This window comes from Amblyomma maculatum, chromosome 4 (assembly GCF_055883805.1).
Source record: "Amblyomma maculatum isolate TAMU_Amacu chromosome 4, ASM5588380v1, whole genome shotgun sequence".
Taxonomy (NCBI): domain Eukaryota; kingdom Metazoa; phylum Arthropoda; class Arachnida; order Ixodida; family Ixodidae; genus Amblyomma; species Amblyomma maculatum.
Window position 1 is genome coordinate 197,903,908 of NC_139347.1, and position 15,524 is coordinate 197,919,431.

The 15,524-nt window shown below is 45.8% G+C and overlaps 1 protein-coding gene across 1 annotated transcript; it reads right to left on the minus strand.

Moving 5' to 3' along the window:
- Positions 1-10,107: 10,107 nt before the first annotated feature.
- Positions 10,108-14,364, minus strand: LOC146193967 (uncharacterized). The gene is made up of 2 exons (XM_084600661.1): positions 13,440-14,364; positions 10,108-10,253 (listed from the first exon to the last, which is right to left on the minus strand). Exons 1-2 carry the CDS (start codon positions 14,362-14,364, stop codon positions 10,108-10,110), a joined length of 1,071 nt encoding a protein of 356 aa, XP_084456787.1.
- Positions 14,365-15,524: the final 1,160 nt, after the last annotated feature.

The window sequence follows — 15,524 nt, forward strand, 5'->3', positions numbered from 1 at the left end:
GATAATTAGAGAAATTTCGCAGTATATCCGCGCACCGCGAGAGAGCTTTTTCTCTTGTAAACTGCGCTTCTTTTTCTCTTTTGAACAACTATTTTTTAGAGATACTTGGATCTTCCCTGAAACACCTTGTAACATTATTATGCAGGTATAAAAACGGTGTACCGAAAAACAAAAATGGGCATTTTGTTAAACTCTGGTCCAGAAGCTCCTTTCCCATTTTATTTCGCTGGGCGCCAGCCGAACGGTCTCATAAGACGACTGTAGCGCGAAACCAGCCATAAAAATCACAACATAGCAGACTCAACCGCCGGGGATAGTCATCGCTTGTAGGAGATGCGTCGGCTACAGACTGGGAACATGATAGGCATGGAATTCTGAGCCTTCTTTAATGCGCCAATGGGGCAGTCGCTTTCTACCGACGCTTGAAAGGCGCGGCTTAGTCACACAACCATTGCCAGAGAACGAAACGAACCCGAAAGGCAGAATGCGTCACTAGTGCAGCAACAGCGCAGGGAGGGACAGTAATAGGTGACCATCCCTATCTAAAGAATTCATTTTGTAATCTATAGTTTAATTGATGATACCGTCTGTACCGGTTTAGCTAGATTTTATGTGTCTTCTTTACTCGTAGGTGCATGTAAACAGACGGCGTTGTGTACGATAGCTGACCTTCTCATACCGCTATTCTCTCGCTTAGAGAATAGCGGTATGGAAGAGAAGGTGGGAAGCGAATGGGGGTTTTCTACGTCGAGGATTTTAAATTCGCTTCGGAAACGACATCATTTCAAAATACCCAGAAATGTGGCGCAACAAACACAAACACACGCGAAGAGACACAACACACGAGCACACTACCAACTGTAATATGGATCTGAACACACACTAACTCTTCACCACTGCTCTTCTTCTACACCCAAGTACATCTTCTCATCATCCTCTTCTTTGCCAAGGAGACAGTACTTTCTTCCCCGCAGAATATAAACATCGTCCAAGCATGGCAGTCACCAATTCTACACTCACGTACATCTCTACGTACCTCTGCTTTTCCCAGCAGCTAATACCACAATCGTCCCAGTGTACCACAACCATCATCCAAGCTGGACAGTCGCAAAGTCCACCACATAGTCACATAGTCACACACTAACAACCAACGGCCACACATGGGCAGTAAGAGATGTCCATCCAAAACACATCACGTGTGAAGTCTCTATGTAATGAAAAAACTGTAACCTTCCCAACATGTCTACGAAGCAACTAAGTACATGAGAATGAGAAGTACATGTACTTGAGGGGAAAAAGGATCAATAAACAGACATGGGCACAATACATGAGAGGTGTCTAAGAATAACAGCTTTGGACCCGATAATAAACTCGATTCTTTCCATTACTCAAGAAGATTCTTCAATAAAAGTAAATTCTGTTCTACGTAAACTCAGCGAGGCTTCACTAATACATCCGTCTTCTTTCTTCTGTATCCAGAATACCTCTAAACTTTTGCGCGCCATCTTATCCCGACTGTTCCTTAAAATATTAAGCCTGCTAAACAATGGCTCACACTTGCACTTCTGACAATGCGGGGGTAAATTTGACTCCTTCCCATTTTCTAAGAACTTCTCATGTTCCCTTATTCTATCATTGATAAATCTTCCAGTCTGCTCTATATATACTTTACCGCAAGTCAGTGGAATCTCGTAAATCGCTCCCACCACACATCCAATAAAACTATTTACATGCTTCTTATCGCATTGTGCTTTCTTTCTGCTCCCTATTAATGCACACAGCCCACCCAGTTTTTTTTTTGGCGCAGAAAACACAACTGGCATCTCATACCTACCTGCCACCTTTTTCAGGCAGTGCGCCACTCTATGCATATAAGGTATCACTGGTCGGCGTTTATTTCTCAACTTATCTGCAGTCTTTTTTTCTCTTACATTTTCTGAAGAAGAGACTCTGTTACCCCACAAATAATCGTAACCGGGAAATCATCCACCTGAAGCCTTTGTAATTGGTTATTTAAGCTATCCTCAGCCAGATGTTCACATGATTTTAACAGGGCCGACTCCAAACAAAGGGAATCTATCGCTATTTTAACTTCCTTTGAAAGGGCTGAACCGTATGGAAGTAGCTCTTTTTTTATCCATTGGAAAATACTTCCAACACACTTCCCCATCAGAAATTTTCATATTTAAATCTATAAACGGCAACTTGTTGTCCACAGGTAGCTCAGGAGTAAAAGTATGTCCTTTTCCCTGTATCCTAAAAATAGATAGGACGCGTTCCACTATTTAAATCACTGCAGAGCCCTTATCCAAAATGACTAAGAAATCATCAACATATCTAAATATTTTAAAACCTGGACCATTAAGGGATGCATAAATTGGTCTGTCAAAAGAAGATAAAAAGATGTTACATAGAACTGGTTCAACGCATGACCCTATACAAATGCCCATTCTCTGCCCATACATATCTTTCCCAAACGACACAACAGTAGACTTGAGGTAAAACTCGAGTGGGGCAAGAAAATTGTCGACATTGACACCAGCAGAGTTGTGAAAATCTATAGTACTATTACGTTCAATACATTCCCGCACCGATTCTAACAATTTTAAATGCGGCACCGAATAGAACAAATCCTCTACATCAATAGAAAAAAGGTACCCAAGAATGGTTTGATCTTTAAAAAAAAATTGTTCACTTCAAAAGAATTCTTGATAGCAAGGGGATCATCAAACTCCAAACCTTTCAATTGTTTAAAAAGATACCGGTTGATCAGCTGTTGCCACGCATCACGTTCACTCACAATACATCTTAAAGGCGAATCCGGTTTATGACTCTTACCAGTGAAAAACACATCCAAACAAGCCTTCTTGCAATCACTGATCCCCTTTTCCAACCTGGTTAGCTGCATATCATTACATAACGCAATAGCTTTTGTTCTGCTAACTTTCTTCTTCACTTTAACAAAATTTTTCGTAATTCTTTTGAAGTGATCAATTCACTGCACTGTAAGAAGTGCAAATGTGAGCCATTGTTTAGCAGGCTTAATATTTTAGGGAAGAGTTGGGACAAGATGGCGCGCGAAATTTTAGAGGCATTCTAGATACAGAAGAAAGAAGACAGATGCATTAGTGAAGTCTCGCTGAGTTTACGTAGAAAAGAATTCACTTTTATTGAGGAATCTTCTTGAGTAATGGAAAAAATCGAGTTTATTATCGGGCCTAAAGCTGGTATGCTTAGACACCTCTCATGTATTGTGGCCATGTTTGTTTATTGATACTTTTTTCCCTCAAGTACATGTACTTCATTGTTGCGTAGACATGTTGGGCAGGTTACAGCTATTTCATTACATAGGGACTTCACAAGGTCTATACTGACTAGCTTTCCCAAAACAATCTAGGAACTAACCTCTAGAATAGCCATACGGGAAAAATGTCTCCTACAATTACCCTGTGGTCGAATCGATAGGACGGGTCGTATAAGGCTCAGGTGACGCTCGGAATTGAAAAGGTCTCCACGTGCCGTTGGACAGTGATTCCATAATAGCAACCACGCTGCAAGGTCTGCTCAGTCACTGTAACCCACCATGGATTTTAAGGGGAGTTTTGGACTGTTATTTTAGCCGTGAGCACATATAATTTGTTAAACGCGTGTGACACACACGCCCACGCAACCCAATCGCTCCGTGCGGTATGAATTCCATGGGTCTGGGCACAATAGGTTCCGCTTTATGATTTGGAAGAGGAATTTTCTGCCTACCCTTTGAGAGTGGAGTCTCCTTTCAACAAACTGGTTGGCCAGATGGTTTGGTATATTTTTGGTTAAAAACAGCGCAAAAAAAAAAAAAAACTGTCTCCTTTGTAATCTGCGTTCGTTGTGCAAGCAATGTCTTTCCGCTCGATATTGCTTTCTATGAATTGGCGTCCTGAATGTTACCCGCTCGCATTTCACCCTCAGATAATCAGGACGAGAGAATAATCCGTAGTCTAGAATACAGAGGTAAGCTGAAAAAAATATATATATTTAGTCCTCAAAGTCTCTTCAATTTTTGAAGGTGAAGCATACGTATTCAACTACGCAATATTTGCATATAATACTCAAGGAAATCCGGAAACTAATCAGGTTTCCCCGTCGATGGACGTTGATCTTATCATAAATAGACAGAATATGCCCATCAAACCAGCATTCATATTGCTTATCTGATTAATCTTGTGATAGATGGTCTGTCATTGTAACTGTCACTCGATGTGAAATTGTGGCGTCCTTTTTTGCCGTCGGAAAGAGACTGAATATTTGTCACCAGCATCAGCTTTTCCGAGATTCTGCTAGATTTTGTTGCATGATATAATGGTTTAAAGAATGGGTTCAGTGGATAGAGCAGCCGACTGGAGCAAGGTCGATGTTCGGATGCGTTATGTATGAAGTCGAAGCCATAATGTCTAATATTGAGCATACATTTCATATATTCCAGATCCGTCGTCATTGCTTCACTCAAGAGAGCATTGCTTGAAGTTAAGGCAACAAAAAACGTACATAATCACTTTGTGGGAATCGACCCTTTGAAAAACTGCCTTGAGTTTCGCAAGAATGGACAAGTTTCCACCTTTACACACCTTCTGTAATGAGCCAAACTTCTTGGGTAGTACGTGAAAGCCCAGCGAAATCTTCGTATCATCGTAGATCTGATCACCAGTGACATCGTTTGCGCCTTTTTCTAGCAAAACATTAGTTGTGGTTTAACTCTGGTGAGCGCTAGTTGAATTGCGATAGCAACGGCGGAAGCTTCTTTTGCCTGCTACATTATTCCCCTGTCACGCCATATCAGTGTAAGGTGCTACCTTATTGAGGACACTCATCCTTTAAGAGTATGACGCAAGAGCGTAAGCTGTCAGCCCACATATAAATGAGAAGGATTAAATGCTGCTGAACCGAATGTGGAACAAAAGCATTAGCTGCGGGTTACCGAGCGGTCTTCGTCTTCTTCATCGTTTTCGACTTCTTCGTCTTGTTCGCTGCTGTTCAAGGTCAAATGTGGCCCTTCCCGGGACGACAGGAGGGGCCGAAACCTGGCGTAGTATTGCTATGGCAATAAAAATATTCCACAATGTGGCTACACTTGACGGGGCGCTCAATTCTTCCAAGATGAAATGCTTGTGAAAGGCGGTTCGGAACAAATAGCTTATGTGGCTAATGAATTTGTCAAGTGTGCTATTTTGGTCACTCGATGATGATGTTTTCAACATGCACATGTGATATGGCCGCCCAAAAATGACGCTATCGAGTTGAGTGCAAGCCCATTACCCTGTGTGGAGCTACCTTGCGTGCCTTCTTAGAAGTCTGCCTTCTCAGAGTTTGATAGGTCTTCCAGCAGTGTGGGAAGGCGCAGATTTGGAGGCTTCCGAAGTAGTGTAGCCAGGTTTTCACTGGCTCATGTTGACTTCCTCCAAAGCTGTTGTTCGGAGTTGTGCGTCACCCTCGTGACCAGAACGCAGATTAAAGCCATCTTGGAATTTTTTTGGTCCCGAAGGACAAGGTTTCCGGATGAAAAAACGACTGAAGAGACTATAATACATCACGTATAGGCCTCAAGGCAAAATGACCTATTTCACACGCACCCACACACACGCGCGTGCGCACACACACACACACACACACACACACACACACACACACACACACACACACACACACACACACGCACGCACACACACACACACACACGCACACACGAACGCACGAACGCACGAACGCACGAACGCACGAACGCATGCACGCACGAACGCACGTATGCAATGACGCGCGCACACAACGACGCAAAAAAAAAGCCGAGGGAAGTCTCCAGCACAGTACGCGTTTCCGCAGTCGGTTTGCGGTTTTCGGCAGCCGAGATTTACAGCGCCAGGCGTCTCATAGTATATCTACCATCTCCGCTATCGGCGCACCCTCTGCTGGCTTGTTTATACGTTCTGTGGAACCCAAGCATGCTTAGAACTTGGTGCGAGAAGGGAAACAAACTAGCCGAAAACAAAAGCGGTGAGCCAATAAGAACGCACACAATCGTCACCTCTTATCACTCGGAGCGCGCGCTTCCAAATCGGGTTTTGTTTACGTCCACGCTTGGGAAAGTGCAACACGGGACATGAACCAAAGAGGAGAGGGTAAAGCAAAGGGAAGTCGGGGAAGGAAGGCGGATGGCTGGAGAGGAAGGAGGAGGAAAACTAGACAGGAGTTGACGGTAAAGAGCGAAGGGATGGGAAGCTATTTTCTGGCTAGCGCGTCCGAAAACGTGTGCACCCTTTGTCCGTCGTGTTACGAGCGCATTCTGCCCACAACGCTCGCAAGCTAGGAAGTGTCTCGTCGCTTTTTCGGAAGCGCATGCAGTTTTCGCCATCGGGTGACCCAGAAGCAAAGGCATTCGGTTCGTCTGGCGCGGGGTCTCGCATGCGCGGCGGCCGGCGAGGACGTCGTAAAAAAGAGTCGCTCCCCACCACCGTTTACTCCGTTTGGACTCTTTCGGCAGATCCTGCTCGCAATGTGCGCTCGCTATGGTTATACGCGATCCGAGTTCACCCCCGCTCTCGACAGTACGCGCGGACGCACTAGCGTCCCGTTCCTTTTCCTCTTTTACTCTAGCATCTAAAATTCCCCCTCCTTGTATCGGCACAGCCAAGGTTATGGCTGATATAAGCCTCTCTGTTTCCGCTCCCTGTAGGTCCTTCCTAACCGGATCTTTGGGCTCTGGAAAACGGAGCATATGCCGCCAGCGCTAGCTTGGTGTCTCACGTTTTTTTTTTGTCGGTTTTTTTCACGCCTACTGGGGCTAGGGCTGATTGATTTGTTTCCGTCATCCTAAGACCGCAGCGGCGCGTCGATGCTGATATCAACAACAGTATGCCGAATATTGTCTAAACTTTCTTCAATCGTATAAATTCGGTTTCGATACACATGAAGTTGTGAGTTAAATACTAGCTTGGTCTCCAGATGGTATGAATAACTTTAGAGCGGATTTTTCTGTCCGTTGAAGCCTGCTCTGTTGACTCAAACATTGCATGGCTTGCCATGTTTGAATCGAACTTTTTCAATATTTTTTTCTGTGTTCGTAGAAATAGCGTCTCAAAAAAACTAACAACACAAAGTCGAAATATCAGTAAAATGGAGATGATACCTTAAATGATGAGGTTCCCGTATATAGCAGTGAAGAGTGAAATCATCTGCACTGTTGCGAATTCGGAATTATTTAATCAGAAAGAAAAATTTCGCCAAACATCTCGTGTAGTGCATGCCGACAAACGACAGCTTGGAGATGTACTAACAATGTTGTTGTGGTTATATATAAGTACATTTTGTAATTAGCCTATATGCTTCAATCTCACTGCAAAAACAGTAAAAAGTAGGCAGATTCACGGAAACTTCATAATTGAAGAAGAGTTATCACCTTTAAAATGTTTAGCAAGGATCTGTTCTTTGTCCGTTTTTTTTTTTTTTTTGTCAGGCAGCGCTGAACAGAGAAAACGGAAGTGTGGGGGAAAAAATAAGATAGCCACATTGCAGTTACCGCACCAGACTAAACCTTAACAATAATATATTTATTAACAACATTCTCCCTAATTTATCTGTTGATGATTGTGCCCTGTATGGAAAAATCAAATCAATTGAAGATCAACCCAGGCCAAATAATGACTTTAGATTGTAGCACCACGGCCGCTGAATGGAGGCGCATTTGGGTGCGGCCCGTTGCGTCGCCCGGAAGAGCCGAATTGCGCCTAGTTCTCGACGCCACCGCTCGGTGACGAATAGCGCAGATAGCAGCAGACATAGAGGAAGCAATAGAGAAAAGCCCCATGGAAGACTGGGATTATGAACAGGTAGAACTATTCATAAGGAGGAAAATTAAGGAGGTTAAAGTAGCAAACCGCTGGAATGGAAACAGGAAGCCACGGAGCTGGTGGAATAAGGAAATCAGGGAAGCTATTGAACAACGACAGGCTGCTTCAAGGGAACATCGAGTGGCGAAGAAAGCACAGGTATCTCAGGAGGAAATCGACCAAAAACAGGAATCATATCGACAAACGAAACTTGAGGTACAGGCCCTGTTTCAAAGTAAAATAAAACAGTCCACTGATCGCTCGATGGCTGACATACACGATGCCTCTAGAGGCGGAGCAAGAAAATTCTAGAACCATATAAGCTGGCTAGGGAAGAAGAATCAAAGAAAGCAATATGGGATTCAAGATAACGAGGGAAATTGTTTAAAGGGAGACAACGCAGTGAACTACATTACATCAGTTATAGCCGAGTCATTTAAAAGCGACAATAGGGTAATCTCCACAAATCAGGAAGCAACACAAGGTAGCAGAATACAAAGCAGCTTAGAACTGACCAATCTAAACTGTAAAAAGGTGGAAAAAAATATTCCTAAAAACACATCTACAGGAATAGATAGAATTCCGATCAAGCTGATTTAAGAACTTGGTCCAAAAAGTAAGGAAACGTTGTTAAAAGCTCTGGAAACAGTCATAATGAATAAGCAAATTCCGGACAGCTGGCGGCAGAGTAAAATGAAATTGATTTATAAAGGGAAAGGAGAAAGGGTGTACATAAAATCCTACAGGCCGATTACCATAACATCTGTTATGTACAGGTTGGCCATGCAGGCGGTGAAATTAAAGGTGCAATCATGGGTAGAAAGTAACAAGATACTCGGAGAACTTCAGCACGGCTTTAGAAATGGTAGGCGCTTAGATGATAGCCTGTTCGTGCTTACCCAATACATCGAAATATCTAGAGTGGAAAATAGATCTTTCTATTTGGCCTTCCTGGAATTAAACGGGGCGTACGAAAACGTTGTCGCGTTCGTTAAATGAGACAACTTCGTAACAGAGCACAAACGACATCCGTTTATTTTTGGTTACAGCAGACGACTGACGCCCCAAGCGTCTCTCCGTGGTTATGTCTTTGAAGCCTTCTCGTCTTGGCTTGTCTGTTGACTCGGGGCTGTCTTGTTTCGGTTTCGGTTTCGCAATACATTCCCCCCCGAAAATGACTTGTCATTTTTCTTCGTTTACGTGATTTCCAGGGGGTACAAGAGTTGGATTGGTCGCTTGAGAGATGATCCTCCAGGTAGCTTCAGCAGGCACGATCTCACCTTTCCGTCTCTTCCCGGAAACAGTTTCTCAATTCTTGCAATTTTCCATTGTTGCCGTGGCTGCAGGCCATCACGAAGAAGTATCAAATCCCCTTCCTTGAGTGTTTTTCCTTGGCGTTCATTCTTCTTTTGTACATTTCGCAGTTCCTCGAGGTACTCTCTTGTCCATCTGCGCCAGAAGGCTTCTGTAGTCTGCTGGCGTCGTACCCATAGTCTGTGAACTGATACGTTGACCTCATCTGCTTCGATTTTCCCCACACTAGGCAGCGATGTGAGGCGTCTTCCCGTCAAGAAGAATGAAGGGCAAAGGGGTTCCGGTTCTCCGGGTTCGTCGTAGACGTGAGTTAAAGGTCGAGAATTTAAGACTGCTTCAATTTCTGCCAGTACAGTGGTTAGCTCGTCGAAGGTCAGAAACTTGGATCCGATCACCTTCTTGAGCGCAAGTTTGGCTGATCCAACGAGGCGCTCATAAAAGCCACCCCACCATGGGGCGCGCTCCACTATGAACTTCCATTCGATTCGTGCTTTTGCGACGTAGTAAAGAACCTCTGGTTTTCGGATAGAGCTCCATAGATAAAGGAGATCTCTGTTGGCCTTCTTAAAGGAAAGCGCGTTGTCACTGTAAATGACCCGAGGTATACCTCGTCTTGAGATGAAACGTCTGATGGTCATCAGAAAAGACTCTGCGGACATGTCCTTTGCGAGCTCTAGGTGCACCGCTCTTGTTACAGCGCAGGTGAACAGTGTGATATAGGACTTGTGCAGCGAGTTTTCTCCTTTAACAAGAAGTGGTCCCGCGAAGTCAACTCCTGTTACCTCAAATGATTGAGCCTCGTTCACTCGATCAGTTGGAAGCGGTGCTGTCACTTCAGTGGCTGGACGGGCATTGTAGCGCTGACAGGTTATGCACCCTTTGATCATTCTTTTCACTAGCTGACGGGCTCGCACAACATGATACCTCTCTCTCACCTGCACCAGAGTATCTCTTGCTCCACCGTGAAGCACTTGCTGATGTGCTTGACGCACGAGCAGTTCTGCCAGTCGATGTCGACTTGACAGTACAACTGGATGACGTTCGTTGTACGGCTTGCCGCTTTGTTGAAGTCTGCCGCTTATGCGCATGATACCATCGTTGTCAATAAACACTGGAATGTCTCTGAGAGGCGAGTCTGCGGGAAAGCGTTCGCCTTTTTTCACGCACTCAATTTCTCTTTTCAGGTCATCTCGCTGAGTTTGCCGTATCCAATATTTTTCGGCTTCATTCAGTTCAATCGCCGTCAATGGACCCTTGTCACTGCTCAGACGTCGCAACTTCTTGGTGTATCTAAATACCCATGCAGTCACTCGGAACAGTCGTGTGGCACTGCTGTATCGATCTGTGTCCAACAGCATGGGAACTTCTGTGGTATTCGTCGCTTGAAGGACCTCTACGCTTCGTCTTTCTTCCTCCATTGGCGGAATGTTCCTTGGAAGCGAAGACATCTGTGGCCAAGCGTTTTCCGTAACCTTCATCCAGTGCGTTCCTTCCCACCAGGTGGAGCTCTCAACAAGCTGATCAGCTGTAACTCCTCGAGTCATGATATCCGCCGGATTTTCTGACCCTGGGCAATGCCTCCACGCTGAGGTATCGGTAAGACGCTGGATTTCCATTACGCGATTCTTCACAAATTGCTTCCATTGCGACGGCTCTTCTACAATCCAGTGCAGTGCTATCATCGAGTCAGTCCAGAAATACGTCGTTTGCGGTGGCTCTTTCAGGCTCTTCAGAATGTATTGATTCAGTCTGGCAGCCAAGAGGCACGCCATCAGTTCCAGTCTTGGAAGAGTCAGTTGTTTAATCGGGGCGACCCTTGACTTGCTGATTAGGATGCTCGAAGTTGTAATCCCATCCGCATCTGTTACGCAAATGTAGGCCACTGCTCCGTATGCCATAGGACTGGCGTCAGCAAACACGTGTAGGACTGTTTTCGTGGTAGGCTCGACAGTGTCGGATTTGTAGCACCGCTGCACTCTCTTTCCAATTCGTTTAGTTCCTCACACCACTGCACCCACTTCGTGTCCAGATCCGTCGGTAGGATATCATCCCATTCCACACTTCTCTGCCACAACTCCTGGAATAAAGCCTTTGCCCTGACGGTGAATGGAGCTAGCCATCCAAGTGGGTCATAGAGTCTCGCCGTAGTCTTGAGCACAGACCTTTTTGTGCTTGTACCTAGCTCGGATGGATCGCTTGCCAGTGGGGTGAATGTCAGGTTATCTGTGGTTGGGTTCCATGTCAATCCCAGCACTTTGAGAATTCCTGGGAGGTACCTGAGGTGCCTTGCTTCGCAGTCATCGGCCACAAATCGCTCGTTCAATGCCGGATTGTTGGATGCCCACTTGTGCAGTTTCATAGATGCCGCGCTGAATATTGTATTCGCTTCTTCATAGATCTTCAGCGCTTCGTCTTCGTTTTCTGCTCCCGTTAAAAGGTCATCCACATACAAGCACTGCGCCAGTAGCGAAGCAGTCTCCGGATAGTCTCGTTCCATTATCTTCAAATGATGCTGGAGAGTCGCTGTCAACAAGAAAGGACTTGCGGTGGTTCCGAAGGGAACTCGCTTCATTCTCCAAGTCTGTATCTTGCCTGTTGCTCCATTTGCATCTGGTTTTGCATGGTGCCACAGAAAGCGCACTGCATCTCTGTCGTTCTCTCTGATCTGGATCTGCAAAAATGCCTTTTCAATGTCGGCTACCAAAGCTATTTTGTGGCTTCTGAAATTTAGTAACAGTGCTACAAGGTCGGCTGTCAAATTCGGACCACTTTCGAGGTTTTGATTCAGGGATTTTGCCTTCTGTCCATGCGATGAAGCGTCAAAAACTACTCGCAATCTCGTTGTATTACTCGTTTCCCGAAAAACCGGCTGATGGGGCATGTAGTAGATCATCTTTCCCTCTTCCTCTTTTTCTACTATCGGTTCAGCTATGCCTTCCATGCAATACTGTCTGATGACAGCGTCGTACTCCTCCAAGAGATGAGTTTTTCGAAGGCGGTTTGTCAGTTGTGACAAGCGTTTTTCAGCAACTTCCTTGTTGTCACTTAAATCTATATTCTCCTTCCATGGAAGGGCTACCTCGTATCTAGAACCATTGCGCCTGATATTCTCTTCGAAAGAATCAAGCAGCTTGTGCTCCGCACAGCTGTCATCATCCGTGACTCCGATCGACTCGAGAGTCCAGAATCGTTCCAAGCAGTTTGCAGCTTCTCTCTCGGCAAGTGATACGCGAAGAGCAGTGATTTGCATGCATTGCGAGTCACAAGTCCTGTACCCTACTGGGCCCTGAATACACCACCCAAAGGGTGTCTCCACTGCTCGCAGTTTCCCATTGAGCTTCTTGTTTCTTCCCGTTACAAGTTCCCAGTAGTGCTCTGAGCCGATAAGCAGGTCTACGTCACCTCTTTCGTTATCGCATGTCATGTCAGCGGCAGTCAGGGATCCAAGTAATTCTTTAATCTTGAGGTCAGGGGTCGGGATCCTTTGCTCACAGATTATGTTTGTCTTAAGAACTTCGATCTGATACGTCTTCTTATTGTGCGCGGTTAGCGACACCAGCACTCTGTTAAATTCTCGTTGTGACTGGTGTCCACCGAACACACCAACTTTCAGCGTTTCTTTTCCAACAATTTTACAACCGAGTTTTGCAGATGCTTTCTTCGTAATGAATGACCGTTGGCTTCCGCTGTCAAAGAGAGCACGTAAGTAGAGGGCTTTACGTTCGCCGACACACAATATCATTGCCGTTTGTAGCAGTACTTCTCGCTGTTTAGGTACTTCTGGCGTAGACTGCAAGTTCACGGGGACAGTCGTCACATCGTTCACATCAGCCTTGACTTTCCGATGGGTGAATTCCGGATCACACATGGTTGTCGCGTGTCGTCCTGCACAAATTGTGCATGTAATCTTGCTTCTGCACTCGTTAGCACGGTGACCCGGTTTCACGCAACGAAAGCAACGTCTTCCCTATCGTAGCATTTTCTTCTTTTCTTCTAATGGAATGCTAGCACAGCAAGCGGCAGTTTCGTGGTCACTCTCCTTGCAAAAGAAACAACAATTTGGTTTTGCGGTTTGGTGAAGTAGAGCTGCTGACGATTTAAATTTCGTTCCAGCGCTGTTCTTTTTACTCTCTGCTGGGCTGAACATCTTCGGCTTTGACGCCTGCTGCTTCTTAGTCATACTTTGCTGCGCAACCAGGTTTTCGCGGCTTTGCACTTCGATCCTCAGAAAGTCAACAAACATGTTAAGTAATGACAGCGTACCTTTTGTAGCTGTTTCTCTTTCTATTGACTCTCCCGGTGCGTCGTCGTCCCGCAGCGGAATTCCTCCTCCGTCCGAGCTCCGTGTTATGGCTTCCGACCCCTCCTCCCTCGCCACGGTCCGATGGAAGTCGAGCAATAATTCTTTCGGCAGAGCGCGCTGTACGAGGGGGAAGAGAAGTGTTCCGTACGTTTCCTGCTCCTGGCCAAGCGCCTGCAGGCCGCGGATCCGAGAGACGAGGGTATCGTATAACCTCCGGAGGGAGCGTATGTCTTCGGCGCTCCGCGCAGGCTCGAGGTCCAAGAGCGCACGCATGTGCGCTTGCACGATGGCGTCCGCTTTGCCGAAACGTCTGGTGAGCAGCAATATGGCGTCGTCATAGCACTGCGATGTGGGAGGGAGGCCCTGTATCGTTCTCGCTGCTTCGCCTGTCACCACCGATTTTAGGTATCCGAATTTATCCAAGGTCGTCAGACGGTCGTTTTTGTGAATCATTTGCTCGAACTGCTCCCAAAATTCTTGCCATGACACTTCTTTGCCGTCAAATTTTATGAGCTCTAACCTTGGAAGCTTCACCTGGCAGGCCCCGTTCGTCGTGGCTGCGTCGTTGGGGGGTGATGCTTCTTTCGGCTGCCTCTTTCCTTGAATTTCTTTAATTTCCTCTTGGAGCTTCGCGATGTATGTAACGACCCGGTCGTTATACTCGATAGATTCCTCGTAGTCCTGCTCAGCTTCTTTCTTTGGCACTAGCGTCTCGACAGAGGCGTTAACTTCGTTCAGCTGGGTCTGCAGAGCGCTAAGTCTCGCCAACAAAACACTGAGTTCTTTTACATTGTCCATGCGGCTCTTCATGCAGGAGTCAATATCGGAAAAGAGGCGGGTCACCTGAGACCGAAGAGCCGTTCTCTTCGCTTTGTGTCGTTCCATGTCGCTGCACTCTGGTAGCACTGGGCGGCGGCTTCGGGGTAGAAATTGGCTTTCTTCGTTATTAGTCGCCTCCAGGACTGGCAGTTGTCTTCGTTAGGTCGCGGCGTACATCCCGGGTTTCGGCACCAACTTTTTCTTTATGTCGCGTTCGTTAAATGAGACAACTTCGTAACAGAGCACAAACGACATCCGTTTATTTTTGGTTACAGCTGACGACTGACGCCCCAAGCGTCTCTCCGTGGTTATGTCTTTGAAGCCTTCTCGTCTTGGCTTGTCTGTTGACTCGGGGCTGTCTTGTTTCGGTTTCGGTTTCGCAACAAACGTAAACAGAGAACTCCTGTGGAACATATTAAAAGAAGAAGGTATCGATTATGAGATAATAGAGTTCCTGCAGGAAATATACCGGGATAACACAGTAGAAATTACATGGGAAGGAATAAAAAGTACGGAAGATGTCAAAGTATGCAAAGGATTAAGACAAGGCTGTCCTCTATCACCGGTGCTGTTCATGCTTTATATGATAAACCTGCAACGGAGGATACAAGACAGTAACCTAGGTTTTAACCCGTCATATAGATTAGCTGGAAAGGCGGTAGAGCAGCGCCTCCCCGGTTTGATGTATGCAGACGATATTGTGCTGCTAGCTGAGAGTCTGGAATAATTGCAAACTCTAGTTAAGTATTGCGGAGACGAAGGGGACGCTCAAGGCTTCAGTTGTAGCGCAGTTAAGTCAGGTCTGATGATTTTCAACAGCTCAACTGTTCAGGGTCCTAAAATACAAGGCCGTGAAATACCCAGAGTAGCAGAATACAAATATCAGGGGTTATGGGTAAACGAAGGATTGACATACATTGGAAAGCATGAGCAATAACATAAGGCAAAAGGCGAAGGAATGCCGGATAATGAAGCTTAGGGCATTGTGGGGATTCAACAGGTATGAGGTTTTGAGGGGTATTTGGAAAAGAATAATGGTGCCCGGACTTACTTTCGGAAATGCGGTTTTGTGCCTAAAATCAGAGGTACAGTCGACTTTAGAAATAAATCGAGAGCCGTTGGACGATTAGCACTAGGTGCCCACGGCAAAACCACAAATGAGGCGGTACAGGGACATATGGGCTGGACATCTTTCGAAGTACGGGAAGCTCAGAGTAAAATATTAT